The sequence below is a fragment of the Lichenostomus cassidix genome, chromosome 18, assembly GCF_008360975.1.
Source record: "Lichenostomus cassidix isolate B80296 chromosome 18, HeHo_3.0, whole genome shotgun sequence".
Lineage (NCBI taxonomy): Eukaryota > Metazoa > Chordata > Aves > Passeriformes > Meliphagidae > Lichenostomus > Lichenostomus cassidix.
Window position 1 is genome coordinate 2,843,486 of NC_139498.1, and position 24,545 is coordinate 2,868,030.

At 64.1% G+C, this 24,545-nt stretch overlaps 2 protein-coding genes across 13 annotated transcripts in view; one reads left to right on the forward strand and one right to left on the reverse strand.

The window, feature by feature from the left end:
- Nucleotides 1-249: 249 nt before the first annotated feature.
- AATK (apoptosis associated tyrosine kinase) lies at nt 250-21,014 on the forward strand. 8 transcript variants are annotated; one of them, XM_085077441.1, is made up of 14 exons: nt 250-411; nt 9,874-10,007; nt 10,878-11,019; nt 11,831-11,910; nt 12,025-12,143; nt 12,646-12,733; nt 12,848-12,981; nt 13,638-13,722; nt 14,363-14,502; nt 14,629-14,778; nt 14,860-17,941; nt 18,057-18,225; nt 18,467-18,703; nt 18,888-21,014. In XM_085077441.1, the coding sequence occupies exons 1-14, from the start codon at nt 327-329 to the stop codon at nt 18,914-18,916; spliced, it is 4,674 nt and encodes a 1,557-aa protein (XP_084933567.1). In that variant the 5' UTR covers nt 250-326; the 3' UTR covers nt 18,917-21,014. The 8 variants fall into 8 exon arrangements, with proteins under 8 accessions (XP_084933567.1, XP_084933568.1, XP_084933570.1 ...); XM_085077442.1 differs by having other exon boundaries at nt 14,381-14,502; XM_085077446.1 differs by lacking the exon at nt 250-411 and adding an exon at nt 851-1,034.
- Nucleotides 20,850-24,545, reverse strand: part of BAIAP2 (BAR/IMD domain containing adaptor protein 2) — a 39,592-nt gene continuing 35,896 nt past the window's right edge. For all 5 annotated transcript variants that reach the window (XM_085077454.1, XM_085077453.1, XM_085077450.1 and 2 more), the window contains one exon: nt 20,850-22,843. In XM_085077454.1, the coding sequence (XP_084933580.1) occupies nt 22,774-22,843 (70 nt within the window). In that variant the 3' untranslated portion in view covers nt 20,850-22,773. The remainder of the gene's footprint in view (nt 22,844-24,545) is intronic.

Here is a 24,545-nt window from a genome sequence, read left to right on the forward strand (position 1 = left end):
CTGCCCCTCGGGGGTCTCGTTCCCGTCCGGGGGGTCCCCACGGACTCCATCCATGCCGGCGGGACCGCGCGGGGGCGGCGGTGGAGCATCCCGTGGGGGGAGGACGCGGGTCCCGGTGCGGTCCCGGGGCTGCGGCTCCGCCACCTGCCGCCCCCGCCCGACCGGTCCCGCTGCTCGGCGGCGGCGCGGCCCCTCCCCGGGGCACGGGGCGCGGGGCCGCGGGGCCGCCATGGAGGAGGAGCCGCCGCCGCCGCCGCCGCCGCCGCCGTGCCCAGCGCGGGGCCAGCGGCAGCCGGCGGCCGTGGGGCTCCCGCCGCCGCCGCGCCATGGGCCGCTTCCTCGCCGCCGCCGCTGCCATGGCGGCCGCCTTCCTCAGCCCCAGCCTCGCCTTCAGCTCCCACTTCGACCCCGGTAAGTGCCGCAGCCCCGGGGCGAACGGACCCTCACTCCCTCCCTCGCGCCGAGCCTCCCCCGGTGCTCCGCCGTGTGCCCGGCTCGGCTCGGCTCAGCCCCGCACCGGCTGCCCGCGCTGCCCTCCCGGTGCACCGGAGACGAGCATCCCTGCACGGGGAACGAGCATCCCCTCATCGCGCTGCACTGGGAACAGAGCATCCCCTCGCCCTCATCACCGGGAATGTCACTGTACGGGCTCCCGGCTCTGCCAGCCGGAGCCGACCCGGTGTGGCGGTGTGACACCCCTGTGTGGTGCTGGGACACCTCGGCGTGACGGTGTGACACCCCGGCGTGGCGATGTGACACCCCGGCGTGGCGGTGGCACATCCCGGTGTGGCGGTGGGACACCCCGGCGTGGCGGTGGGACATCCCGGTGTGGCGGTGGGACATCTCGGTGTGGCAGTGAGACACCCCGGTGTGGCGGTGGGACACCCCGGTGTGGCGGTGCGGTGGGGTCGCTGCCGCAACCGGGCGGCATTTTGTTCCGCGGGTTGGAGCGCGGAGGAATCCCGGGGCTGCGCTGCTTCTGAAGGCATCTCCGGGATTGAAACGGAATAATAACAACAGGGAGGATGGTGATGGTGAGAGGGAGGAAGAAGGCGCCGAGGCTGAGCCCACACCGCCTGGGGCAGGCGCCGGCCGCGGAGCCGGGGGTTGGGGGTCCCCGGTCGGGCTGGGGGAGCCGGCGGGGCTCGGTGGGGTGCCGGGGCACGGCAGCGGCGTTTCGGGGCGCAGGCGTTATGTAAGCGCCGTGTTCCGGCCGCGGCGCAGCTGCAGGAAGATGCTGCAGCCGCGGAGCAGCGCGGGGCTGGCGACTGCGGTGCGTGTTTGGGGCTGCGGCCGCCGCAGCTGCCCCTCGCCGCCGCCCCTCGCCGCCGCCTCGTGTCCCTCCCGGTGCTGGGCTGGCACCGCGCGGGCACCGGGACCTCTCGTGGGAGCGTCCGGCGGGCCCGGTTGGCGCTCGGCTCCGGCCCTTTGTTTACCAGCCCGGGATAACGCGTGTCGGGTCCGGCAGCCGAGCGGCGGTGCCGCGGCTCCCGCCGATCGTGGCACCTCCTCCGGCACCGCGAAGGCAGCGAAACGGTGCCCGTGCCGGGCGCGGTGCTGCCGGAGGCTCCGGCTGTCGGTGCCGGGCTCCCCCATCCCTCCCCGCCGCCTTCCCGGTCCCTCCTTCCTCCGCTGCTCCCGTTCCCCTGGCTGCGCACGGTCGGAATCCGTGGGGGGATTTGGAAATGAGCCGCATCAGGACTCACCGAACGGGGACTTTGTCCCCAACCGCTCGTTATTTGCTTCTAAAATCTCATTATTTGCATCCAAAATGCGGCAGCGCAGGGACGGAACCGTTTGCACGGCTCAGCCCTTGAGGGGATTTTGCTTTGTTTTTTGGTGTGGCTCTCGCTCCGCGCGAATCCTGCCAGCCTGGGGATTCTCAAGGCAGGTTTGGTTTCCCAAATCCTTCTGCACTGTTTCCATCCCTGCCTGTCGCTGTGCTGCCAGGCCCATGGCTTGGCGCTGCCGTGCAGCTGCCACCCACCAGCTCCAGGAGAGGAATTAAAGGGGGGAACAAACCAGATTCTGGATTTCACGGCTTTGTGGATTTGGCCCATGTGGCAGCAGCTCCTGCCTGTGTGGCATCGTGGCAGCCTGTGCCAGCCTGGCTCCCTGGGGTTGGCTTGTGCCAGTGAGGAAGAGAGAGAAGCTGTTTGTAGGGCATGATGGCACCACAGCTGGGACAGGACAGGAGAGGCGCAGGGGCTCTGGTTCTGCTGAGGGGAGCATCTCCTCCTGGCCCTGCATTCCCTGGAAGTGCACAGTTGGAAACCACTGCTGTTGAAGCTGGGCCATAGGTGGCCTGGTGGCATGAAACAGTGACAGCTGTGTCACCTGGGGCGGAGGTGCCACAGGGATGTGCCAGTGCATCTGCCCGTGTTCTGGCCTTGCCTGCTGTTTTTGGCTTGTCCCATGGTCCTGTGCCAGGCTGTTCCAGCTCTGCCAGGGATTCATTCCCTACCAGGTGCTGGGGGCTCTGGGGAAAGGTCTCAGCCTCACAGCCTCATGGTTCCCATCTTGCTTCACCCATCCACAAGCCAGGTCTGGAGATGCTCCCACGCAGAGCACCAGCAGAGCACGAGCACCCTGACACACTGCCTGTGCCAAAGTGTATCCCGGATCTCCTGGGCTTCACGTGGGAACTGGGTGCCTGCTCCCTGCCCTGGGGAGTCAAGGCCAAGGGAGGGTGGGGAGTCGCCCCAGCCCTGTTTTTGGGCCCACCTGGCACCCTCTGCCATCCACTGCCCCAGACCACTCGGTGACAACAGTGTGGTGAGTGCTGGTGCTCCATGTCTGGCCTCACTGACCACTCCTGGCATAAGGACAGGAAAGGACTTTGGGGGCTGTGCTGGCAAAGGGGCTGTAGCAGCCAGAAAGACCCTGGCAGCCCAAATGGGGGCTAGGCACCCCCTGTGCTCCCACCCTGGCACCAACCTGGCCGTACAGGGGGAAGGACCTGTTGGAACTGGACACACAGAGGGGATGTGTGGCAGGGCAGTGGGAGCTGCTTGGGTGGGAGGTGACAGTGGTGGCAGCACCGTGCCTGATGTCCTGTCTTGCCACGTGCTTCCCACGGGGAAACAGTGGTCCTGGCTGATGGGCAGCAGAAGCTGGGCACACAGGCAGGGGGTGACTCCTGGTGTCCACAGGGATGCCGTGGACAGGCAGCAGTGGGGTGGCATGTGGCAAATCCCCTGTCCCAGCACAGGGAATGACATTGGCACAGCACAGCAGGGCAGCCAGGCCCCACTTGGCTCAATGACAGGACAGAGCCGGAACCCATTCCCTGAGGGTGGCACTTTGGTCCCCCCTTCTCTCCTCCCTCCCTCCTTCCCTCCCACCCCATGCACACGGGCGGGTGCGTTCTGGAACGTTGACACGGATCCCTGTCAAAACCAATTAGGAGAAATTAATATGCTGGGGTTGAAAAGGCCCTGCGCTGCCGGGGGGAGCAGGGCTGTGACTCACGGGCTCCCTGCCCGGCACTCCCGGCCCTGCCTGGGACACCCTGTGCCAGGGCAGCCCGTGGCTCTGCCCTTCCTGGTGCCACATCCTCCCAGCTGGAGAAGGGCTCCACTGCCCCCCTTGCTGCGTGCCTGGAGCTGAGTCTTGACACCCTGGTGATACTAGGGGATGTGAGCCAGGAATGGCACTGCCAGTGTGGTGCCTGGTGTGGGTTAAGCCAAGGGGTTCAGATCCAGCTGGGGTCTGTGTTTAGTGAGGTCTTGCCTGGTCCTGACTGCCCATAGTCAGGCAGCATCCCAGGTTTTGCTTTGGAGTGACGTCACCTCCTCACCATCCCACTGCTGGGCTGGAAAATCCCAGGATTTGGGTCAAAGGAGCTGCTCTGGTGCCATGGCCGAGCCTGTTCCCACCCTGTGCTACACCGATCTGGCAAGAGGTGTGGGACCCACTGCTCAGGATGATGGGAAGGTGGGGTGGTGGGATGCAGGGAGGATAGTCCTGGCTATGCGCTGCTGATGCTGCTCCAGGGCCAGACTTGGCTCTGGATGCTCTCCTGCCCCACAAGTGCCCTCTCAAATCCCCAGTGGGAATTTGCTCCCAGGTGTGGGCTGAGCCAGAGGGACACTGTGGGGCCGTGTGGTGGGGCTGGAGGGTGACAGGGTTGGCGCGGAGAGGAGCTGCTCTGTGCTGACTCAGCGTGCCCGCTGGCAGGAAAATAAATCTCCTGTGGGCATTAATCCCCCTGACAGCCCGGGAAGCACCCCTGGAGAGTGGCACAGCCATCTCGGGGCAGCCACTGCCATCGTCGCCGTCGGCCAGGCTCTGAGAGCCACCCAGGCCCTGATGGCCAGGGATTCTGGGGGGACATGGAGCATCCTGGGATGCTCCAGAGCTGGTCCTGTGTTTGTGGTGGAGCTCAGAACTGGACAAAGGAGAGTGAGGATGTGGGGATGGTTGATTTAGTTTGGGAGGGCTGAGCACTGGAGGAATGGGAACAGGTCCAGGACTTCCCCCAAAGCCACTGGACTGTTGGGGGGATACTGATTCCCATCCCTTCCCCTCTGCCAGCCATGTCCCCATCCTCACTGCAGCCCGGTGCCAGCAGCGGGGTTAATGCCGTTTGTTTTAATTACTGGAGCGAAGGAAAATTCCAGTGTAGGCAAACGCAGTAAGTGGAACAGCACTGCCCGCCTGGCTGGGCAGGGGATCCACGAGCTCCCAGGCCCTTGTCCCAGCTGTGCCAGGATGTCCCACTGCCAGGCCACAATGCTGGCCACCACGGCCCTTCATCTTTCTGAAATTCCTCTGTGTTTGTGTGCTGCTCACCTGTGTGCTGTGCCCACCCTCAGCCATCCTTGCTGCCACCCCAATGGCAAAGGAGGGGATTTTCCAGTTGCCCTGGTCCATGTGTTCCCGTGCCTCCAGGTGATTTGGGCACCATGGACTGACCTGAGGGTGGACATGAGGCAGGGAGGTGCCAAATATCCCCCAGCTCTGTGCTCTGAGCATCCTTGATGCCAAGCCCCGCTCCCTGCAGCACCAGGGGTGGCACAGTGGGATCTGGGCTGTGCCAGCTTATTGGGACTGTGCTGGGGGGCACAGCCAGACCCCGAGGCTGAGCTCCTGCCTGCCCCACGGACACCCCCTGCCCCCTCGCCCCTCCTGCCCTGCCCTGCTCCTCCCCAGCCCTGCTCCAGAGCCAGAGCTCCTCGTTTCATAACGGCACTGAGCATTTTGGATATAAATAGGCCGCCCTGCTCGCGCTGCCTCTCCCGCTGTTACGTAAACGCTGCTCTGCCGGCTGCGAGGGACTCGGCGTGGCTAGTGCCACATGCTGCCAGTGGCAGCACCGTGATGCCATGTGCCCGGTGTGGCACTGCCCCCGGCCTGGCATTCCTGGGGTCCGTGGAGGCATCCCTGTCAGGGGAGATGTTCCCCCAGACACCGAGGTCCCTCCCTGTCTCTCAGGACAGTGGGATTGCCTGGACAGTGTGGGATGGGTCTCACAGCCCCTACTCAGAGCTCATTCAAAATGCCAAGCATTTTGTTTAAATAATCAATTTGAGCTTGCTTTGCGTGCCTTTTATACGATTTTTTAAAAATTACAATATATTAGTATAATTCTAATAATTCTATAATCCAGATAGACTATATAATTATATATAAAAATATATTTAATTCTATGTATAATTCTATATATAATGCCATGCAGAATTCTAGTATGTTATATATAATAATAGTATATTATTACTATATATTAATATAGAGTATTATTTTAATTACATTATAATAATTATATTATTGGGATAATGTTATTATTATTTTCCGTGGAAACAGAGGGAATTGTCAGCTCCTGGCTCTGCATCAGGGTGGGCTTTCATGGGGGAACTTGATTTTTTGTCCCTAATCAGGCTGACACGCGTGGTGTGTGCGCAGCAATGCTGGGGCCTGGCCTGTGCCTAGCACAGTCCTTGTTTTTATTTCATTGCATTCGAAAATGAGGCATGATTTTCTGTTATTTTCTACCTTTTTTTTTTTTTCTTTTTGCTGCTGTTTCAGCCCGAGATGGTAAAACCAGAACTAAAGGGCAGAATCAGTCCTTTTGGTGAAATACACCACGTTAAAAGATACAGAAGGAGAAGGGATTAGGCAGGCGTGCCTGGCATCCACAATTAACTGATCTATTAATCACCAGAGAGGCTGCCCGAATGGCTCCAGCTCTTCCTGGCGGGAGAAGGTCTCCAGCGATGGGATAAAGGGTGCTGCTCCCTGCACCTGCTTTTGGTGAGGGGATGCCTGGATCCCACTACAGCCAGGTGGAGGATGCTCTGGGTACCACTGTGAGGGATTCCTGGATCCTGTGGCATCCCAGGGGAGGATGCTGTGGGTTCAGGCTCTGTGCCAGGCTCCTGGCAGGCACCAGAGGGTAGTGCCAGCCCCAACCTCGCTGCTTTCATGGCAGGGGGATCCGGGCTCAGGGGCACAGCTCGGAGGGGCCATCCCAGTTCTTGCTGGTGGCTCAGTTTCCCCCAAAGCTGCACAGTCCCCAGCCTGTGCTCACACCCTAAATGCCAGCAGGGGGTTTTGTGCTGCCTGGGTGAGTGTGGGTGAGCAGAGCGCGTGTCCTGCGGGCTGTGAAATTGCATCCCTGGAAGCTGCCCATGGACACAGGGATTGATGTGATGCCAGGGCTGTGCCTGCACCAGGAGAGTGGATGGGGCTGGGAGCGAGCAGCCTGTGGCCAGAGGGGCCGAGGGACATGAGTGTTTGATCCTGCCCCATCCGAATTCTGCTCCAATCCCGCCCTGCTCTCTGCCCCAATCATGCCTTGTTCCCTGTCCAAATCCTGCCCTGCTCCCTGTTTAATTCCTGCTCCATTCCCTGCCCCATTTCCTGTCCCAATCCGGCGTTGCTCCCTGCCCATATCCTGCCCTTCTCCCTGCCCAAATCCAGTGTTTCCCAGCAGGACCTGGCATGTTCCCAGGCTGGGATCCGCGGTGGCTGACGAGGGGGCAGGGGGGATATGTGGACCATGCTCTCAAGGCGCAGGAGCATCCATCCCCTCCTGGATGACCCTGCGAGCCCTCGCAGGGCAGCTGGGCATTACCAGTGGGGAAACTGAGGCACAGGCTATCTTGCGGCAGGTCCTGCAGCGAGGGGCTCGGTGGGAGCAGGGTCTGGGTGTGCCGTGCCCCGTGTCCCGGAGCCTGGGGCAGTGCCCGTGGCCTCGCCCGGGCCGGCAGCCCCGAGCTGCCGCCGGCTCTGCGGGAGCCCCGGCTCAGCCCTTCCGCACACGTCAGCCGCCGCTGGCCGGGCGGGCTCCGCCGGGATCGCCGGGCGGCCGCAGCATCGCCCCGCCGGCGGCCGGAGGCAGCGGGGCCATGGCCGGCCCGGCGGCCGCTGCCGCCCCGGGGACGTGAGTCAGCACGGGCGGCGGGGAGGGACGGCCACGCTCCGGGCGGGAGCAGCACCGGCACCGCACCGGGACACTCCGGCCTTTCCCCGTCCCTGCTCGGAGCCGGCGGTGGGGCCGCGACCTGCGCCGGGTGGGCGACGCAACAGGCGGGGAGGGGGGCAGCGCGGGCGGGGCTGTGCCCAATGCGGGTGTGTGGCGGATTCCGTAGGGTGGGAGGGCGATCGCTGCACCCCATTGCACCTCATTGCACCCCACTGCATCCCATTACACCCCACTGCACCCCGCTGCGCCCTATTGCACCCCACTGTACCCTGCTGCATCCCACTGCATCCGGCATCACCCCTCTTCCTCCGCTGCCCTTCTCCCGTTTGCCAGGGCTGGGTGTGAGGTTGGGGCAGGTGCTCTGGAGATGGAACTGTGGCATCTCTGTTGCCACCAGTCCCCTCCTGCTGGGCTGACCAGGTGAGGGTTGGTGATCCCTGACTTGGCAGGTGGCCACAGCTGGAGTCGCTGGGTGCTGGGTGGTCCTGGGTGCCGGGGGCTGAGTGATGCAGCAGTTCTGGGGGATGCACTGAGCTGGCCGATCTCATCTGACCCCTGTGGCAAGGAAGGCCAGGGAAGGGCACGGCTTTGGTGCCAAGGGACCTTGCTCCTGTTGGGAGAGTGGGAGGCAGAGCCTGGGAATGGAGGGCAGGATGTGCTGGGGGCCCTGGTTTCTCCTGCGAGCCCTGCGATACTTCAGGCTGCTGTGCCCTGTTGTCCCTTGTGTCCTCGTGCCTCCCGTGTCCTGGTGCTCCCTGCACTCCAGTGCTCAGGCAGCCACTGCTGCAGGTGCATCTGACCTGGTTTTGGGATAATTTGGCATCTGAGATGACGTCACATTTCCCATCACCACACCCAATGCCTTTGCTGTGGGTACAGGGAGGGAAGGTGCCAGTGGGTCACGGCAGTGGTGGTGCCCCTGCCAGTCTGGGCTGGTCACAGCTCTCAGGTCACTGGTTGTGCAGGTGGGAAAACTGAGGCAGGAGCAGCTGGGTCTCACTGGCCTGTTGTCCTCTTTGGGAAGCTCTGGTTCCCAAGCCGAGGCACTGCTCAGCTGACGGTCCCCTCGGACAGGCTCCTGTCCCCGTGCTCTGCTCCCCGTCACCGTTCAAAGGCTCTTTTCAGTGAGTCATTTTCTCTTTTGCTGCCCCACTATCCAGGGAAAATGGTGACGTTGGCGGTACAAAGTGTGTTCACCATGGAAACCAGCTGGAAGGGGGGGCACGCCGCCCCCCGCTCCTCCCAGGTTCGGCTTTGCATCCCGAGCCTCAGAAGATGGCTCTGGAGCTCCTTCCGAGCTCCCTGGCATGGCTGGGCTGTGACAAGGCCTTTGGGGCTTTGTGGCCACTCACTGCCATGCCGGGAGCCGGGGTGCCCTGTGTGGTGCTGGGCAGTGCCAGGGAGCTGTGGGCGTTGCTGGTGCCCAGTGGGGCAGTAGAACCTTCCCCAGCCCCCAGTGCCCTTCAGCTGCTGGTCTCAAGGACACACGGGAGCTGGTGGTGGAGCTCCGGAGCAGGGCGGCGTGGCCAGGGCTCAGGGACAGGGATGCCCCACGGTCCACGCGCTGGAGCCACGTGTGTGCTGCGAGCATCCCAGAGGGGCTCAGCACTGGCTCGGTGACCCAGGGAGGGACCGTGGCACCCGTGGGGGTCTGTGCCAGGGTCATGGTTGAGCACAGGGCAATGTCCCAGCCGGGCACCGCGGGGCTGTGGGGGTCTCCGGTGACCGGCTCTGCTGGCAGCACCACAACCTTCCGGCTGCCTCCCACCACAAGGGCTCCGGTTGTTTGGGCAGGCTCCGGGCAGAATAGTAATGTGGCAGCTGCAGCTGGCAGCGGGGCCTGCAGGGGATGGGCAGCTGTGATGCGGCCACCACCACCGCCACCGTGGCCACCGTGTGCCCTGCCACCCCACGGGACACGGCATGGCTGGCGTAGGGTGGCGTGTGCTGGGATTTGGGGTGTGCTGGTGCCCAGAGGATGTGGTGCTGAACCAGGGCAACCATGTCCCATCCCCATGCCCAGTGGCCTGGTGTGGGGCTCACGGGACCAAATTCCTGTCCTTCCAGCTCCCACAGGTGCAGTGTCCAGCCAGCCTTGGAATGTCACCATGCTGTGGGCAAACCACTGGAGGAGAAATCCAAGGGCTGGATGGGGTGCCTGGGAACCTTGAGCTGGCACAGCCCCTCTCCCTGGGGTGTCATTGTCCCCCTGCAACCAGAGGGACCATGCACCCCCATGCATGTCCTGCCTGGGCTCTGGGGGTCCCTCCTGGGCTCCCCACCAAAGGGGACCCCCACTCCCACTGAATGCTCCCTGCTAAAGCCCCTGTGAACTCTGATGTGCTCCCACATCCCAAGACCCCCACCCAGGCAGGACCCCCCGGCACAGCCTGATGCCTCCCTGGTGTCCCCAGCCCTCTGCCCTAATCCCCCTCGTGTCCCCACAGACGGCACCCCCCTTAGTGAGCTCTCCTGGTCCTCCTCGCTGGCCGTTGTGGCTGTTTCCTTCTCGGGGCTCTTCACCTTCATCTTCCTCATGTTGGCCTGTCTGTGCTGCAAGAAGGGGGACATTGGCTTCAAGGTGAGCTGAGGGGCCAGGGGCACTTCCCCAGGCCAGGGCAGGGTGTTCTTCCCAGGGACCCAGCAAGGGATGGAGGCGTCCAGAGGTTCCGGGTGCAGAATTCACTGCCTGCCAGGGGCTTGGGGCTCGGCACACTGGGAGTCGTATCCTGGCTCATCCAGGATCCCAGCTCCACAGAGCATGGATCTGTGGGTCTCAGGATCACTGCGGGTCGCATCCTGACCCCATCCGTGCTCCCGGCTCCGTGCGGGGCCAGGCCACGCCATGGTTAAGGGCCGGTCCCACCCGCACGCCCCCGAGGGTGGGAGGCACCCTGACCTCACAGGCACAGAATGTGCCGAGAAAACGCTTTTTCCCTAATTGCTGAGATTTTTGTGGAGGCTTGTGGCGCCCGCGGCGGGAGGGGGTCAGGCTGGGGGGGACACGCCGGGTGTTGTGTAACGTCCCACACCGCCGGAGCACCTCGCCGTGCCGGGGGGGACAGTGACCCCCTGGTGCCCCCGCACTGGGTATTTAGAGGCGCGCGACCGGGCCGGAGCCCGTCAGGACGCAGCGCATGGCACGCGGTGGCACATGGCACACGGCGCGGTGCTGGTGGCGTCGGCAGCGCCATGAGGCACAGCTGGGCAGGGCGAGATGTTTACAGTCGCCTACCTGCTGGCCCGGGCGGCTTTTGGGAGCCGGGGGCTGCCGGGGTGGCACAGACAGGTAATGGGATGGGGGAGCAGGGTTGTGTGCAGGGAGGGTGGGTTTTTGGGGCCCCGACGAGCCTGTCTAGGGAGAGGGGTTTGCGGGGCATTGCAAGCAGCAGGGAACCCACGGGGTCAGTTGTTTCTGCTCGGTGTGTCCCACCCTGCATCCCCGGAGCAGGAGTTTGAGAACGCCGAAGGGGATGACTACGTGACGGAGCTGTCGGCCCAGGGCTCGCCTGACCCCCAGCATGGCCCCGAGGTCTATGTCCTGCCTCTCACCAAGGTGTCCCTGCCCATGGCCAAGCAGCCGGGGCGCTCAGGTAAGCCGCGGCAGGGGCAGGACCCCTGTGTGCCGTGGTTGGGGGTCTCTCATCACTGGGTGTGGGGGGTGAGGTGGGGATGCTGGGTCTTCCCTGCTGTGGAGGGACAGCTCCAGTGTACCCCTGGCAAGGGACATGCAGCCGAGGTCCCTGGGGAGTGCTGCAAGGTTCCCCTGTGCGAGGGTCCCTTGTCCCTGTCCCCAGCCCCATCTGTGTCCCAGCCCAGGGGAGCAGCGCTGCGGTGGGACAGGACATGGGCACCCCAAACAGTGACATCCTCGAGTCCTGGTCCCATGTAAACAAGCCCATGAGTGGGAGAGGAATGTGGGGGGTGCCTGGTTGTGTCCCCTCCCTCCCTGTCATTCCCTGCCCAAAGAATGGCCACAGTGGGGTGGGCCAGAGAGGACCAACAATGGTTCCATTGCTGCCTGCCCTTGGCACGGGCTGCCGAGGGGCCGGACTGTGCCGGGGGGGCTGGGAAGGGGCTAAATGCCAGCGCTGTGCCGGGCTCAGCTCTGCACACCCTGCGGAGGAGAAGGGGCAGAGAGCCAGCTCTGTGGCCATCCCATGTGGGGACACCGATACCCCACAGACCCTGGTCGTGGGAGGATGCCTGGAGATGAGGATGCCTGGGATGCAGGGTGCCTGGGGATGGACACTCCGGAGCATCCTGGGGTGGCAGAGGGCCTGGCACCGGGTGGCACGGTGAGGACAGCGGGGCTTAGCTGGGACTTGTGGGCAACACAGGCAGGTGGGCAGGGGGATGTGTGGGCAGGGGGACACGCGGGCAGCTGGATGGGCTCTGTTACAGTGCAGCTCCTCAAGTCGGCGGACCTGGGGCGGCAGAGCCTGCTCTACCTGAAGGAGATCGGGCATGGCTGGTTCGGCAAGGTGAGCCCAGGGGCAGGGACCCCCGGACACCCCACCCCGGTGGGATGCGCGGCCCCGGCTGTGCCAGGTGGGTTCAGGGTGTGGATGGAGGGACGAGCCTGTCCCTCACCCCAGGTGTTCCTGGGGGAGGTGAACTCGGGCATCAGCAGCACCCAGGTGGTGGTGAAGGAGCTGAAGGCGAGCGCCAGCGTGCAGGACCAGATGCAGTTCCTGGAGGAAGCACAGCCCTACAGGTACCTCTGGGGTCACTCCATGGTGCTGGAAACCGGGGTGTTGTGGGAGGGGGGCAGATCCACTCTGTGCCACCTTCGGCTGCCAGGCAGAGCCATGGCTGCCCTGTGGAGGTGCTGGCTGAGCTCTGGGCAGCACAGCTGCATCCTGACATCGTCACAGGACCAGGGCTGTGTGGAGCCACTGGCCATGGCATGGGGCAGCAGTGAGGTCATGGGGAGAGCTGGGCCAAGGGGGAGCACAGGGCTGCTCCTGCCCCAGCACAGCTGAACAAATGTCCCTTTGTGACACATCCTGGGCGCTGGGACATGCTGGTACCCGCTCCTGGCAGCCCCTGTGTCAGCCCCAGTGCAGGCAGGACTATGGTTCCTGGGGGGCTGCAGCCATCTCCCTGGCATAGGAAGGGCAATGGTTCCTGGGGGGCTGCCACCAACCCTCCCACCCCAGTCCTAACACAGGCAGGGCAATGGTGCCCACACACCCCCATTGCTGTGCCCCACACAGAGCTCTCCAGCACACCAACCTGCTGCAGTGCCTGGCCCAGTGCGCCGAGGTCACCCCGTACCTGCTGGTGATGGAGTTCTGCCCGCTGGTGAGTCCCTGTCCCCCCACTCCCTGTGGTATCTCCATGGGTCTTGGGCACGGCTAAGTCCCTGCAGCCCAGCGCCATGGATGGTGACAGAGGTGACAGTGGCACTGCCCGCAGGGTGACCTGAAGGGGTACCTGCGGAGCTGCCGGGGGGCAGAGGCCATGACCCCGGACCTGCTGACCCTGCAGAGGATGGCATGTGAGGTGGCCTGTGGCGTCCTGCACCTGCACAGGAACAACTACATCCACAGGTAGGCTGACCCGGCACTCCAGGGGGAGCTGGGGAGGAATGCAGGGTCTGAATGGGGAGGTTGCCAAGGTGCCAGTGTTCCTGCCCCACCACTGCTCCTCCTGCCCAACAATATCCTGGTGCTGAGTGAGTTGCAGACAGAGACTCCAGCATCAGTGATTTTGTTGAGGAGGGGGTGTGCTGCCATCAGGGGCCACCGGAGTGTCCCCACCCGAGCCTGGCTCTGCAGGTGTGTCCCCACGAGGGTGCTTGAGCTGTGGGAGGGGGACATGAGGTCCCCAGCTGTGCTGGAGAGGGACTCCCTCAGGGCAGCCCGGCCTTGGTGGTCTCTGCTGCAGCAGGGGTCTCGCCTGTGCCCCGTCTGCACGACCCGCCCAGTGCCGGAGCAGCCGCCCGGGAGCCCAGCCCCGTGCCAGGGCTCACGTTGCCCGGGAACACCCGCCTTCTGCTTGGCTCGGCATGTGACGGATGGACGGACGGACAGCGGCGCAGCTGGGGCTGCGCAGGCATTCCTGCTGTGCACTGGGAGCCGCGTTATCGGCACACCCGGAGCCGGGCAGGGAACAGCCCTGCCGCCGCACAGCTGCCCCAGCCGGGTCCCCGGTGGGTGCCCCCCGAGCCTTCGGTGCCGGTGACAGCTCTGGGTTTGCTTGGCAGTGACCTGGCCCTGCGGAACTGCCTCCTCACCGCCGACCTCACCGTGAAGATCGGGGACTACGGACTCTCGCACTGCAAGTACAAAGTAAGGCTGGTTGGAGGGCGGAGGGGGCTGGGGGCTGCGCGCCGGGACCCCACGGTGCCCCCACGTACACCCAGCCTGGCACAGACCGTTCTGAGCCTTCCCCCCACCCCCACGCACGCATCCCCCCCTCCCCAGCCGTATCGGAGCATGCCTGTGTTTGCTGAAGTGCAGGGGGGTTCAGACCACCCTGTGAGGGACCCTTGGTGCCACCCGGTGTGCCCCCCTGAGCATAAAAGAGGGTTTTCTCCCCCCTGAGCGGCCTGGTCCCCGCCCAGTGGGGTGACACTGCCTGGGCTGGTTCAGACGTGCCCCTCTGCCAGGGACAGGTCCCTGCAGGCAGCTGCCAGCACAGCCTGGGGTTGCCCACCCGACATCTGCCTGTTTGTCTTGCTCCAGAGCTGGGATCACTGGGAGGGAGTCCGGAGGGGCTCAGACTGGGGATCACAGGGGCAGAGAGGGAAAGGAGGGGATGCGGCAAGGGACAGTGGGTGCCAGGAGGAGAGTAGGATAGGCTGGGGGCAGATCTGGGGGAATAAGGGACACAGGGGAGACAGTGATAGAGGGTGGGGAGGGCAGGGGTGGCAGTGCTGCGGCGCGGCCGGTCCCTGACGCCATGGATTGACGTTCTCTTCTCGTACTGACCCTGCACACTTGGCAGGACGACTACTTCGTGACGGCCGACCAGCTGTGGGTGCCGCTGCGCTGGATCGCGCCCGAGCTCATCGATGAGGTGCACGGCAACCTGCTCGTGGTGGACCAGACCAAGGCCAGCAACGTCTGGTGAGTGGCTCTGGGGGGGCACGGGGGGCTGCAGCCTCATGGGATGCATTGGGGTGGTTTTGGGGAAAATGGTCGGAGGTGGGGTGGGGGTCTCCCTGCACCCCCAGCATGGCACCGTGCCCGCAGGTCGCTGGGCGTCACCATCTGGGAGCTGTTTGAGCTGGGCAGCCAGCCCTACGACCACTACTCTGACCGCCAAGTGCTGGCCTACGCCATCAAGGAGCAGCAGCTGAAGCTGCCCAAGCCCCAGCTGAAGCTGTCGCTGTCGGAACGCTGGTGAGGAGCCCGAGCTGCCCCCTCCCCTGCCCCGCGGTGCGGGCGGGGGGCTGGGCTGACGCTGGCTGCTCCCCATGGCAGGTACGAGGTGATGCAGTTCTGCTGGCTGCAGCCTGAGCAGCGCCCCACAGCCGAGGAGGTGCACCTGCTGCTGTCCTACCTGTGTGCCAAGGGGGCCACGGAGGCGGAGGAGGACTTCGAGAAGCGCTGGAACTCCATGAAACCCAACGGCAGCGCCAGCGGCAGCCACCACGGCCCCGAGCTCTCCTCCTTCCCTCTGCTGGAGCAGTTCTCAGCCGACGGGTTCCCCTCAGACGGGGACGACATCCTCACTGTCATGGAGACCAGCCACGGCCTCAACTTCGAGTACAAGTGGGAGCACACCAAGACAGAGCACTTCCAGGCCCCACTGGGGTCCCTGAGCCCCAACAGCGCCGCCCGCTACCACGACCTCTATTACCCGGCCACGACGGCGGGACTCAGCCTGGGGGTGTCCCCATCCTGCTACGAGTGCAAGGCGTCAGGCTGCCCCGGAGTGCCGGCGCCCGGCGTGGTGCCCATCCTGGGCGCCCACAGCCCCTCGCTGGGCAGCGAGTACTACATCCGCATCGAGGGCCCCGGCGAGGGCAGCGCCGAGCTGGACTACGCCATGTGCACCTACAGCCCGGCGGGCGAGCGGGGGGCCCTGCGTCCCCCGGCCTGCTGGAGAGCTCAGGGCGGCCGGAGCGGCGGCACCTACGACTCCGACGGCAGCCCCACCGTGTCCCTGAGCATGGAGCCACTGCTGGGCCACGCGCCCGCGGCTGACGGCTCCTGGGAGTGCGCCGAGTACTACCCCTACCCCTGCCCGGGGCAGGAGCAGCGGGGCTACGAGCCGTCCCCCAGCCACGGGGCCGAGGGGTACCTGCTGGAGGAGGAGCCCCCCAAGCCGGGCAGCCAGGACTGGCCCGTGCCCGCCTTCCAGCCCGGTGTCTTCACCGACCCGCTGGGCGTCTCGCCGTCGGGGAACTGCGCCTACAGCCCCCCGGGGTACGGGGGGACACCGGGGCCGAGCGGAGCCTCGCCGGACTGCGTGGCGCTGGAGCTGGGCGAGGACAGCCCCCCCAGCGCCCCCCACCCGGCCGGTGCCAGCCCCGCGCCTCAGCGCCATCCCTGGGCCTCCAACAGCTCCTCCAACAACAACATCGGCAGCGGCAGCCCCCGCGAGCCCCCGGCCGGCGACAGCTGGTGCTACCGCCGCATGATCACCTTCCGCGGGCTCATGGCCAAGCCGCTGGGCACGGTGCCCCGCGGCCAGCCCCAGCTCGGGGGGTCCCCGCCGGGACACGACTTCCTCCGCCCGCGGCAGGATCAGCCCCCCGCCATGGCCGGCGGCTCCTCCTCCCCGTGCCGCTCGCCCTCCCCGCGGCGGCAGGCCTGGCACGGCCGTGACTCATCACCCTGCGGCCCCGCGCAGCCCGGCACGCTGGCGGGCAGCCCCGCCGCGCCCTGGGGCCCCGCCGCGGCCCCGCCACCTGCGCCGGGGGCCCCGCGCGATGCCCACCCTGAGGAGAGCTCGGCGGGGGAAAGCCCTGCCCGCAGCCCGCCGCCCTCCGCCGCGGCGGGGCCGGGGGAGGACACCCCCCCCGCGGCTGGCACCGCCGCCCCGAGCCCCGGCCCCCCCGGCGAGCCCGGCGCAGACGGCGCCCAGCCCACAGCGGAGCCCGCCGAGGCGCCCGCGCCGGTGCCCGCGGAGGCCGTGGCCGACAGCGGCGCCTGTGCCTCCAGCGACGCCGACCGGACGCCGGACAAGACCTTCTCCAGCAGCAGCTTCCCCAGCGTGGACGAGGGCAGCGACGAGGACACGGCTGAGCTGACCTCCGGCGTCTTCACCGACTTCTCCGGGGAGTACACGGAGCGGGCGGAGGCGGCCCCGGCTCTCAGGTCCCTGCAGAAGCAGGTGGGGACGCCGGACTCGCTGGAGTCGCTGGACATCCCCTCCACGGCCAGCTCCTGCGAGGTGCTCAGCCCCGGCGCCTTCGTGCCCGCCGGCCAAGCCCGCGCCCTCGACAGCGGCTACGACACCGAGAACAACGAGTCGCCCGAGTTCGTCCTTAAGGAGCCCCACGAGCCCCGAGAGCCAGAGGCCTTTAGCCAGCTGGGGAAGCCGCCCCCGGGGCTACCGGGGGGCGAGGGCGAGGCTTCGGCCCCTGAAACGCGGCTGCCCAGTGCCCCGGGAGCCGAGCTGCCCGGCCTGGCCGAGAAGAGCCCCTACCGCGACTCTGCCTATTTCTCCGACTGCGACGCCGAGGCCGAGCGCGGCCACAAGGACGAGGGGGACAGCGACGGGTCCCGCACCCCGGAGGCAGAGGAGGGTCCCCGCTCCCTTGCGCAGGACATTGGGCGAGGGGAGGACCCGCTGCACCCACCGGGGGCACCCGGCAGCCCCCCGGCAGTACCTGGCGTCGTGGTGGCAGTGCCCACGTCAGCAGCTGCGGCTTTGGAGGGGGACTGGGTGGGGACAGAGGCCGGGAGCCCACCGGAGCAGGCGCCTGGCACCGAACAGAGCCCCGCTGGCACGGGGCTAGTGCCGGGCAGCCCCCCACGCCCTGACACAGACACCTGTCCCCCTGGCTCTGTGACCCCCAAGACTTTCCTCTTGACCCCGGTGCCAGTGAGCCCTGGGGAACCATCGGCTGTCGGAGGGACCTGCGTGCCTGAGGGTGTCCCTGGACTTGGGGGAGCCACAGTAGGGGACAAACAGACTGTGACCCCTGTGCTGGGGCTTGGGGACTTGGGGCTGCCCCTGGAGGGGACTGGGGTGGGCGATGCGCCGGGGGGTCCCAGCACACAGCTACCAGGGGGCGAATCACCCCCAGGTCTGTCCCCATCCCCGGCTGCCCCTGAGCGCCGCGACGAGCTGGAGGAGGAGGACGAGGACACGGAGGACAGCGACGAGTCAGACGAGGAGCTACGCTGCTACAACATCCAGGAGCAGAGCGAGGAGAGCGAGGAGGAGCCGGCGGCTGTGCCCATCGTGGTGGCCGAGAGCCAGAGCGGCCGGAACCTGCGCAGCCTCCTCAAGATGCCCAGCCTCCTGTCCGAGTCCTTCTGCGAGGACCTGGAGCGCAAGAAAAAGGCTGTCTCCTTCTACGACGATGTGACCATCTACCTCTTCGACCAGGTGGGTGCCCTGGGGGAGCAGAGCCAGGCACACAGGCCCGTGGTGTTTTGGTGGTGGGAGCCATCTCCAGCTGTGCCCCCAGTGAGGTTCCTTCCTGCTCTTTTCCCATCCTCAGGAAAGCCCCACACGGGAGCTGGCTGAGCAGAGCTTCCCAGAGCCCCCCCTGCCTTCGGGGCAGCCCCCCTCGCCTTCGGGGCAGCCCCCTGCCAGTGGCAGCCCCCCCAGCCCTACGGACAGGCTTGGAGCGTCCGACGACTCCTCGGATGGCAACGCCTCGGAAGAGAGTAAGAGACCAGGAGGTCATGGGGCTGGTGGTTGTGGAGTGGTGGGAGGCAGTGGTTATGGGACGTTGTGGGGGCACTTATGGGGTCATGGGGACAGGAGTTATGGGACGATGGAGGGGGCAGTTACGGGGTCATGGGGATGGTGGTTATGGGATGATGGAGAGCTGGTTTTGCGGTGATGGGGTCAGAGGTTATGGTGGAACCCTCGCAGTGGGCTCAGCCCCCTCACTCTGTATCCCAGGCGGTGGCTTCGAGTGGGACGACGACTTCCCACTGATGCCAGTGAAGCCATCCCTGGTGGCCCCGCTGCCGACAACGCCGGCAGAGCCCCCCGCGGCCGTGCCCACCCTGCCCGCCCTGGTGCCGGTGCAGAAACAGGTGCTGCCCATCCAGTTCTCCCGGTTCACGGTCTCACCCGCCCCGGTGTCCCGGTTCTCCATCACCCACGTCTCCGACTCGGACATGGACTCCATAGGAGGTGAGTGCCCCTCGGGATGCTGCTGTGTGGGTGACCAGGGCTGTCCCTGCCGGGAGCTGCCATGTCCCAGTGCCATCTGCACTGTGAGCCATGGGGACGCCCTGTGGGACAGTCATCCCCTGCGAAGGGCCAGCTGTCCCATGGTGGGCTGGGACCCTCTCATGGCTCTCTCCGCTCATTGCAGGCAGCAGTGAAGACGGTGACCGGGAGTGAGCCCACCGGGACACAGCCGGCATCGCCCCGGCAATCGGGGTGGCGCAGGACAGCGGGGCCGGCATGGGGGCTGCCCGTGGGCTCCCAGACCCCGCTTGGGATTTTTTAGGCAGATTTGATCGGAAGGAACTCGTTTGCTGCTGCGAGTGGGAACGGGGCTGGCACGGCCCCCGCGGGGCCAGGCAGTGGGTGACGGTGATGGCCGTGTGCGTGTGCGGGTGGCTGTGAGCGTGTATGTAAAATAGACACTTATATATATATATATACATATATATATATAAATTATAGCGTTTCAAGGGTAGTGCCCTGACCTTGCTAACATTTGCGGAGTGTCCTCCCCAGTGAAGTCTCCCCTTGGCTTCTTGCCCCCCCGTGTGCTCCCCGGGGCGGTTTGTCTCCACACCCCACTCCCCCCAGGCTGTCCCCTCCTTGTGCCGTGCGCTCAGTCTTGCATCTTGTGGCAGCTTGGCTGCCCCACAGCTGTCCCACAGCGGCCCCACAGCTGCCCCACGGCTGCCCCAGAGGCACTCCACAACATTCCTGACCGAGGGGCCACTGGCTGCTGCCACTCTGGATGTCACTCCCTGTGCCAGGGATGCCACCGGCTCCCCAGAGTGGTCACCATGGCTTTGGAGTTCCCCTCCCCTGGTTTACAGGGATCAGTCCCAGCCGGGGACCCTGAGGACTGGTGGAACCCTTGCCCACTGTAGCGGGGAGCGACACATGGAGGGCTGGTTGTGGGGGGAATATCCCCCACCGGGACCCGCCAACCTGACTATTTTTGTATTTAAACAAAATGATTAAAAACCCCCCACCCCAAACCCACCCCAAAACCAAAACTTGCTGTTGACTGAACCCACATTGACGCGATTTTAAGTTATTGCTGCCAAAGAGACATATAGAGTTGGGGGGGGAGGGGGGACGCGCTCATGGTTCTTTGTTCCTTTTTTTTTCTGTTTCTTTGTTGTTTTTTTTTTTTAATTCATTCGAGGCTTAGGATAATTGTGCAATTCCAGCTTCCGGAAGGAAATAGAAGTAAGCGGAGCTGAGTGAAACCTTGAAGTCAGGGCTGGTTCCTTTTGGGGTCTATAGACCAAACCCTGAGGTGAGAAATGTCCCCCCTGAGCCCCCCACCCCTGTCCTGGCTCCTGGTGCCCTGTGCGGGGGATCGAGGGCACAAGGGTGTCCCCCTGCAGGGACATGTGCACAGACAACGCCCACATGGGATGGGGCTGGTGCCAGGGATTCTGCTCCATGCCACAGGATGATCCCACCCCGGGCTGGACACAGCTCTGGCACCAGGATCTGTGGGATGAGCCTGTCCCCACCCCAGCCTGGCACCACTATGGGTCCCAGCCTGGTGCCAGGGTGCCCATACTCACCCACTCTTCTCCCACCCACTCCCATGGCCAGCCCAGCCCAGAGCTGTATTCCAGCTAGAGTGCCCTTGATGCTCAGGAGGCTGTTGTGGGGTGCCAGGGGCTGTGCCCTGCTTCAGGGCACAGACAGGGCCCCAGGGACCCCAACTTCAGCCCCAGGGTGGTCATGCCACCCTGTACCCCCCACTGCTGGTTCCTCCCCCCAACTAAGCAATTAGTGCTTAATTTAAGTATTTTATTTAAGCCCCCACCTGGCCGGTAACCCCTCACCCCAATTCTCCCAAGTCTTTTCCTTATCCTTTACAAGGGGGGTGCAGCACCCAGGGGTGCTGCCCATGCAGGACTGGGATGCTCCTGCGATTCCCTTCCTGCAGCACCCACCCACCTACCCCCCTGACCCCCCTTCTCTGCACCCCACCAGCACCAGAGGGGGCTTTGCTCACCCCCTGCTCCCCCTTGCACCCAGAGGTGCTGGCCCAGCCCCCCACCCCACACCCTGGGTTTGGTCTATGGCGCTGCAGGTCCCAGCTCGGGAAGGCGGATGAGGACAGAGCTGTGGCTTGGGTAACTTTTTTAATAGAAAGGCTCTTCTTACATGGTCTATTTTCTCAATACGGGTCATAATTGCTGTATTTTTTATCAGTGCTGATTTCCATACAGCTCCCAGCATGTGTGTCAAATCTCATCGGGCCAATAATAAAGTTTTTAAAATATCTTAAGCCGTTTCCTGCCCCGATCATTGCCCAGCACCCTGGATGGAGCCAGCTCGGGAGGGCCCCGGCCATGCTCTGGGGCCAGGTGGGAGCCTCTGGCCAGGGAAGACGCTGCAGGAGGGAGGGCTAGGGGGGATTGAATTGCTCATAAATTATGTTTTCTCATAAAAAATCATTTCAGGTTACGTCTTGCAGGTGCCACCGAGCCAGGAGGTGCAGCGAAGCCCCTGGGGGCTGGCTGGAGCCAGGGTGGCAGCTTGGGGGACCCAGGGGAACAGCCCCTGGCACGGGGGTGGAAGAGGACACCGCAGTGGCCGAGGGGACCCCAGGCCTGTCCCCACCCCGGGTTGTGACCACCAGCCCTCTCCCACCCACTTCCCCACACCCCAGCGAAGCCCTTTCCCTCACCCCTGCCCTGTCTGGCACCCACCCATCTGCTCCAGCCCTGGGACAAGAAGAGGAGGCACAGGAGAGGAAGAGGAGGCACATCATGGAGCAGGGAACCCTCGTGCAGAGCTGGAGCCTGGGCGGTCACAGGAGAAGCTGTTTTCCTGCAGTGGAGCTGGAAAACCCATCAGAGGGGACAGAGGAGAGATGAGCCACTGCATCTGACTGGGACTGAGCTCCCCTCTGTGCTGGGGACACTCCATGCCTGGCCAAGTGCCCAGCCAAGCACCCACTGTTCAGGCTGTGGGGACCAGGACATGGTGCACCAGTGATCAGAAAGTGCAAAATAAGAAATACAACGGAAAAAGCAAAAACTCTGTTCGGGTTCAACCCACAGTTCCTGCCTGGAAACCCTCTTCTCCCTGTTTTTGGAGCAAGGATGTGACCCTGGTCACTCAGGAGCTGCAGGAAGGGCCCCGGGAGCCACCTTGCTCGGGGCACCCCCAGCAATAAGCTTAGCAAGTGTGTATATATATATTTATATATATTTATCTCTATCTATCTCTCTCTCTCATGCAGCCCTAGGAATAGAGGAAGAGCAAACAGCCAAGCAAGAGGTCCGGATGGGAGCTCCTGTCTGCGGGGAGCAGGGGCAACCCCAAGGCTCACTCACACACTGCCCTCACCTCCACAAGTGGTTTTTCTCTAGCTTATATTTTACAGCAGTACCGTAATTCCCTACGATATCCCGAGCCCTGGCACAGCAGGAGCTCTGGAACCGGAGCTGACCCCGTCCCAGCGGGGGCTGCAGTGCTGCCAGCCACTGCCCTGTCCCAGCCCAGAGCATGGGGTGGGCCACTGGGGTCTTGTGGGAGACTAGGAGCTGCCTACAGCTCTCCCATCCCTTGGCTTGCATGGGGTATCCCAGTATCCTGCCTGGTTTAGGGGTCCCTCCCACCTGGGCAGGAGAGCAGGGGGACCTTGTCCCCTCTGACATTGGTGCCCCACTGGAGTGCTGAGCCCACGGAGAGTTGTTCTCCAGCTGAGCCCTTTCTTCCACCCGCAGCAAGCTGCTGCTCGACGTGGGAGCCATCCCGGCTCTGGGACACGCTGCTCTGACTCTGGGAAGTGCTGCCACCACGCTCATTAGCACAGGCAAAGGACAGGTGACATGGCAGCGCTGTGACCCTCTGCCACTGAGGGAGTCTAGAGGAGAGAGAACTAGGGCACTAGCTTGAGCCTTTGGCTTTCAAAGCAGCAGGATTAAATAAATTCCGCCTAAAAATGGAGTCCTGGGAAGCCGGACATGCAGCGGCGAGGATGAGGAGGAGGAGGATGAGGAGGTGGCGAGTGCCACACAGGCGCCAGTGCTCCCGGATCAGCTGATGAGCGGAGCCGAGCGGTCGTTCGTCACCGTTGGCTTCAGCTGGACATTGGCAAAGGGGTTCCTGTGGAGGAAGAGGAAGGAAGAGTTAATGGAGGGATGGAGGCCTGGTGAGGACGGCATTGGCACAGCGAGCGGCGACTGGCGAGACCCCAGGGCCAGCAGCATTTGGGAAGGGGTTAAACTGGAAAGGCTCTGCCTTGCAGAGCCCCTGGCTGAGCTGCCCCCACTCCTTGAGCTGCCCCCACCTCTCAGCTCCTCTCCCAGCTAAGCCGTGGTGGTTCAGAGATGAGCTGAGCGCAGCTGCAGTGGGATGTTCTCCTACCTCACTCTCCTTCAGCCTAAAGCTGGGGATGCCACTGGGGGCCAGGGCTGGAGAAACTGCTCCAGCCTCCTCTGAGGCTGGACTCAAACAGTTCCCACAGATGGGAGCACTGTGGGATCACTCAGCTCTGCACCGTGCTGCTCCAGGGAGCGGGGGATTATGGCTTCACCTCCTGGCCAAGGGCAGAGCTGGCAGCTGCCTGCAGAGCCTTGTGCTGTCTCTGGAGAAGTTACTAGCCAAGAGGAAGAGCGTGGGAGACTTAAGGACGCCTGGATGAGATTGTCAGAGCCCCAGAGCCCAGACAGGCTGACCTTGGGTTTCACCTACCTGGGGTGTCCCCAGCACCCTCCCGCTGCCATCATCACTTGGCCAGGATAGGGTACAAGGACTGCCTTGGCACAAGGAACATCCTTACCCCCTCTCCAGGAGATCCCTGTGTCCTCTCCCAGCATGAGTTAATTCCTGGGGGCTGTGGGCAGCCCTGGGGGTCCCTCAGGCTGCCTGGGGCCATTGGGTCTGAACATGCACCAAGCCAGGAGCCATCAAGCAGCCCCCTGCCCTCCCTGTGGCACTGCAGCCCCTCTGTCTCGTCTGCCCACTGCCCTCAGCCCTCCCCAGGGAGCCACACAACCCTTCTTTCCCCAGTGGAAGCAATGGCCACAGTCCCCCACACCCGGTGCCACAGCTGGGCCACTGGCCAGTCACTCACCGTGGGGGCACAGCCCAGCTACCCCTGACATGGGTTCAGGTAAAGTGCCTTGGTTACCATGTGCACCTGGACTGGGCAGCTTTGGGATGTCCCCAGAAGCTTTGGAATGTCCCCAGCCATCTCCCAGAGCAGAAGGAAGATGCTGGGACCTCCACACCCCTGGGTGAGGCACTCATCGTCAGCCCCAGGCCCCCTCTCTGCCATCCCTCACCTCTCCACGTTCGCTTTTTCTTTCCTTAAAAGATAAATGGCTTTTGCTTAAAAATAGGGTAATTAATTTCACACCTAATTAATGCAGATGCTTAGATCACTTTCCCCCCAGGATGCCAAAATAGATTCTCAGGACTGGAGGGAGAGGAAAAGTTGCTTTGATGAGTCACCCGGGGCTCATTTAACTATTTCTGTGCTGGCAGGGAAGAGCCACCGGGATGGAGCCTACAGCTCTAGGGAAACCAGCTCATGGATCAAAGAGAAACGGGGAGGGGGCTCTCCAGGCTCTGCAGTGCCAGCGAGGAGGGTCTCGACTCCTGGGGGAGGCTCCTGCATCCCGTCCCTGGGGCCAGGACGAGGAGGCTCCTGGGACGAGTCTACAACAAAAAAAAGCTGCTCAAAAAACTTGCGGTTAGTGTGGACGTTGCCCCGCCCCGCTGGACAGGGCTGGGGACAGCGACGGACACCGGCCACCTACAACCAAAGAGCTGGTTACGGAGAGCGGGGGAAGCGCAGGAGCAG

Excerpts from the sequence above, each read along its gene's own strand:
- AATK (XM_085077441.1), top strand. The coding sequence starts at position 327 with ATGGGCCGCTTCCTCGCCGCCGCCGCTGCCATGGCGGCCGCCTTCCTC. Across the intron at positions 10,008-10,877 it reads AGGGGGACATTGGCTTCAAG|GAGTTTGAGAACGCCGAAGG; the intron begins GTGAGCTGAGGG and ends TCCCCGGAGCAG. Across the intron at positions 14,503-14,628 it reads ACCAAGGCCAGCAACGTCTG|GTCGCTGGGCGTCACCATCT; the intron begins GTGAGTGGCTCT and ends CCGTGCCCGCAG.